We start from the raw sequence: 4,569 nt of genomic DNA, 5'->3' as shown, positions 1-4,569 counted from the left end.
TGGTCTAGTCTAGCACCTTGTCTTCAACCTGGTATGGTACCTGGTCTAAGACCTGCGTCGAAGGACCTGGGATAGTTCCCGGTCTAGGACCTGACCTACATGTCATAGACCAGGACCTAGAACAGATCCTCCAGGTATGAGGGGGGTCCTCTACTCACCTAGCCCTCCCTGGCAGATGTCCGTCCTGGTCGCTCCTCCGATGATAAACTCTGGGCTGGACACCAGCTCCTGTACCACAACAACATGTTACCATGACAACATCCAGATGCTGTACAACAACGTGTTACCATGACAACCTCCAGCTCCCGTACCCCAACAACATGTTACCATGACAACCTCCAGCTGCTGTACAAGAATATGTAACTATGACAACCTCCAAAAACACGTTATAGGACATCCTCCAGCTCCTTTTAAACATGTTAACATGACAACCTCCAGCTCCTGTTCAACATGTTACTATAACAACCTCCGGCTCTTGTACAACAACATGTTACCATGACATCCTCCAGATCAAGTTCAACATGCTACTCTAACAACCTTCAGCTCTTGTACAACAACATTTTACTATGACATCCTCAAGTCACCCATCTTCTTATCAATATGGAAGATATAACAAAGACAAAGATAGCAGCATAAGACCTTTATTAATACAATAAATAAATAAATCAAAACACATTAGGTGGTTTTGTTATTTTATTCAGACTAATTCCAACAAATGAAGAAGAACACATGGAAGAATAGTTTACATATTTGACATATTCAATAGCTGATTACGTACCTCCCTATACTAAAGTTGATGGGTTGTAATACCTGATTGCTAGATTGGCTGTAATACTTTCTTAGTTATTAGATAGGTGCTTGACTAATTCGTTTTTGTCAAAGCAGTCGTGAGGATCAATAAACCAATGCGCGTCAGACATGGCATCTTCCCTCACATCCACCCATCATATCCACCCGTCACATCTTCCCTCACATCCCCCCATGACATCCACCCGTCACACCCACCAATAACATCCATCCGTCACACATTCCCTCACATCTACCCATCAAACCCACCACTAACACCGACCCGTCACATCCAACCTCACATCCAATCATACTTCACATCCACCCTCATGTCGACAGAAGTGTAGGACGAGAGCTGGAGGCGGAGGGCTTGCTGGTGGAGCGGCCTTTACTTCGAGGGGCGTGTCACAAATACTTTAAAGAGCTGAAAAATAACTAAAGTTTTGTCTCTGGTTCAGGTATGAAGCCCTATCGGATGTCTGCCTCGTTTGTCAGTAAATCCTAAAGAAACATACCGTGGGTCTCTTCCAGGTCACACCGCGGGTCTTAGGGGAGTTCCGACCGAGGTCTTTGAAGCCAAGAGACTCTGGAGCGGCAGCGAAGGTGTGGTCGCAGAACAGCGCCCCTTGGCTCTGACTCTGCGCCCGTAGCGAATGGAAGTCCTGGTTCAGGTACTTCACCGCGTTGGCGTTGGTGCCGAAGCCCGCAGCCAGGGCCCTTTTCTTGGCCAGAGTAGAAGCCACGCCAGCCATGATGAGAGAGAGAACCGTTTCCTGCTCTCAGCAGAAATGTAGAGATTTTAGATCCGAGAGTTGTGGAAAGTTTCTCTCGAACTCTCCGCCCCACGGGCGGGGCTCTGCATCCCAGTCTGTTTTAGTTATAGTTATGAAGGAGATCCTATTCGGATAGACCCACATCATTATAGGATCTTTATTATCACTATTATTATCAAAGAACAAAATGGTCACAATAAGGACAGCTTTTACTGGATAGTACAGCGCTACAGATCACTTACTATATTTATATAGCTCTTACTGGATAGATCAGAGCAACAGGTTACATCGAAATTGATATAGATCTTACTGGATAAAAAATAGTTACAGATCACAATCTATATTCATATAGATCTTACTGGACAGAGCAGAGCTACAATTTGAATATAGACTGTTGGATAGAACAACTGTACAGAAAATATCTATATTTATTTAGATCTTACTGGATAACGACCTCCCCCTAGTGGTTAACCTGGGTCATAACCACGACAACCTAGCGATGGACCTGAGTCATAACCACTACAATCTAGTGATGGACCTGAGTCATAACCACCATCCCCTAGTGATGGTCTGGTGGACCTGGATCATAAACACCGCTACGCAACATATCCAGACCATTAATGATTTACACGCACAGCTGTTGTTAAGCCACACTCACAATGTCTTTACAGAAGCGAAAGCTCCACTCCCTCCATCACTAACTCCTGGTTCGTCAACCACCTCGGTGCTGTAGCCAGCCTACATTTACACACACGCACGCGCGCGCGCACACACACACACACACACACACACACACACACACACACACACACACACACACACACACACACACACACACACACACACACACACACACACACACACACACACACACACACACACACACACACACACACATTTTAATTCTTTATTTGAATCCACCAACCACATTACAAGAGACAGGATTCAAATATTTCAGAGATGAGATAGGTCTTTGTTCAAGGGTACAAAAAACCTCTCATGCGCCAGACTGCCTATCACTGCTGGTATGGAGCACAACTTTGCTAATTGTTTAGATTTTCTGCTGGAGAGCCCTGCCAGCCTTAACCCACTGAGCGCACGGTTGTGGACATGCCCCAAGCTGCCAAGAATAATCACTATTAGCTTGCATTGATAGCCTAGGTCCCTTAGTATTTCCAGAATGGGCTGGTACTTAATGATTTTATCGTTGAAAGCAATTTCCATGTAGAGATCAAACACACATCCTATCTCAAGGAGAAGCACTTCCCTTCTGTCTCTGTTAAACAAACACAACATCAAGGGTAATTGGGATGCTAAAAAACACATCAATAGAGCTGCTAAACCATCCTGGCATAATACGTGAATGTTTGTACATGGTCACATTTTCTAGAAATACTTCTTTAATAGTGCTGGAAATAAGATAGACAATTCTGTCCTGGCGTGCAATATAAAGGCCTTAGCACACAGCCATTTACAATATGGGCAACTGATTCAAGTTGATGGCCAGAGTCTGTGTGCATGATACAGTGTGGATGGTGGTGTGCAGGGTACCGTAATGCCAGATTGTGTTTTGTAGGTAGCTGCAGTCTGGCTTTGGCGGTGAAACAGAGGATGACTTCCCCAACAGCAGCATTTGGTTACATGGAATGTGAAGCAGAGTGGTCGGCAAAGTCTAGGCATGCTAGCTTTCCCTGCATTCTAAGTCCCGTCCAGTGTTGTTTGGTCTCTGTTTTATGTTAAGAAGGAATCTCCTTGCTGTTGTTTTCTGTAGTGTGTGTTGTGCCTCGTTTTGTAGCCTCTGCTGTTACAGATGGGTCTTTGACAAGTGCATCAGATGCCTTTGGTGCTGTGTGTGAGTTGTGTTGTGTCCATTCCAGTTTGACTGTCATTTTTCGGCACAGGTCATTTAGGTCCAGCCAGTCTGACCGAACTCCAAAGCCGGCAGCTTGTGTGCCCAGTTTTCCGCTGCTTTTCCTCCTAAAGCCTAGGAGGCTGTCCTGGCCTGCTTTGGCCAGAGGGACCTTCCTCTTCCTGAGGTCCAGCAGGAGGGAAGCTCTGGCAAGCTCTCTGACAGTGACCTCATCGTTGTTGAGCATTTTTATGAGGTGCGTCAGCCTGGTAGCAGTGTATACCCATATACCCCGCCCCCCCCCCCTCTTTATGCGAGTGGAAGATGAGATCCCTACATTAACACACACACACGCGCACACACACACACACACACACACACACACACACACACACACACACACACACACACACACACACACAAACGCTGTTCTCCTTCCAGGGAAGCTGATTGCCTGGCCCCTCTATCCTCACTGAGGGATGGAACTCACCTAAACATATGCACACACACAAACATAAACATGCACAACACACTCACATACATACACATACACACAGAGATACATAAACACGCACACATGCACACGCAGATATATACACACGCACACAAGCACACACACACACACACGTATACACAGGGGCACACATACTTGCATACAGGCACATACATACACAGACCTGGATCTTTACCAGTTAGGCCTACCGCAGTATTAACATCTAGAGTTATATTATATATAAAGAGTGTATAGATATTTTGTGTGTGTGTGTGTGTGAAAGTGAAATATTTGTTATTCTGTATATGTGTGTGTATATTAATTATGAATTGTGTGTGTGTGTGTGTGTGTGTGTGTGTGTGTGTGTGTGTGTGTGTGTGTGTGTGTGTGTGTGTGTGTGTGCGCGTGTGTGTGTTAATGTAGGGATCTCATCTTCCACACACATTCCCCCCCTTTGTGGGGGGGGGAATGTGTGTGTTATTTATTTATTTATTGTGTGCTGTGTGTCTATTATTTATTTATTTATCGTATGTGTGCGTATATGTGTGAATTATTTATTTATTGTGTGGTGTGTGTGTGGGTGTATTATGTATTTATTGCGTATGTTTGTGTTTCCAGTGGGTGTGACTAGCTATTAACTGACACCTGGGGCCCGCCTGTCACGTGGT

General features: G+C 45.2%; 1 protein-coding gene across 2 annotated transcripts in view; it reads right to left on the bottom strand.

Moving 5' to 3' along the window:
- The window catches only part of LOC132454515 (calpain-2 catalytic subunit-like), a 14,589-nt gene extending 12,996 nt beyond the window's left edge, over positions 1-1,593 (bottom strand). The window contains exons 1-2 of one of the 2 annotated variants that reach the window (XR_009524945.1): positions 1,302-1,593; positions 159-228 (exon numbers count right to left, since the gene is read on the bottom strand). Coding sequence is in view for 1 of the 2 variants with exons in the window: in XM_060047921.1 (XP_059903904.1) it covers positions 159-228; positions 1,302-1,538 (307 nt within the window). In the remaining variant the exon portion in view is untranslated. The remainder of the gene's footprint in view (positions 1-158; positions 229-1,301) is intronic. The other variant, XM_060047921.1, reaches the window with a different exon arrangement.
- Positions 1,594-4,569: the final 2,976 nt, after the last annotated feature.

This window comes from Gadus macrocephalus, chromosome 3 (genome assembly GCF_031168955.1).
Source record: "Gadus macrocephalus chromosome 3, ASM3116895v1".
Classification (NCBI taxonomy): Eukaryota; Metazoa; Chordata; class Actinopteri; order Gadiformes; family Gadidae; genus Gadus; species Gadus macrocephalus.
The sequence above is the reverse complement of the archived record's forward strand: the minus strand, read 5'-3'. Positions and strand labels throughout refer to the sequence as shown.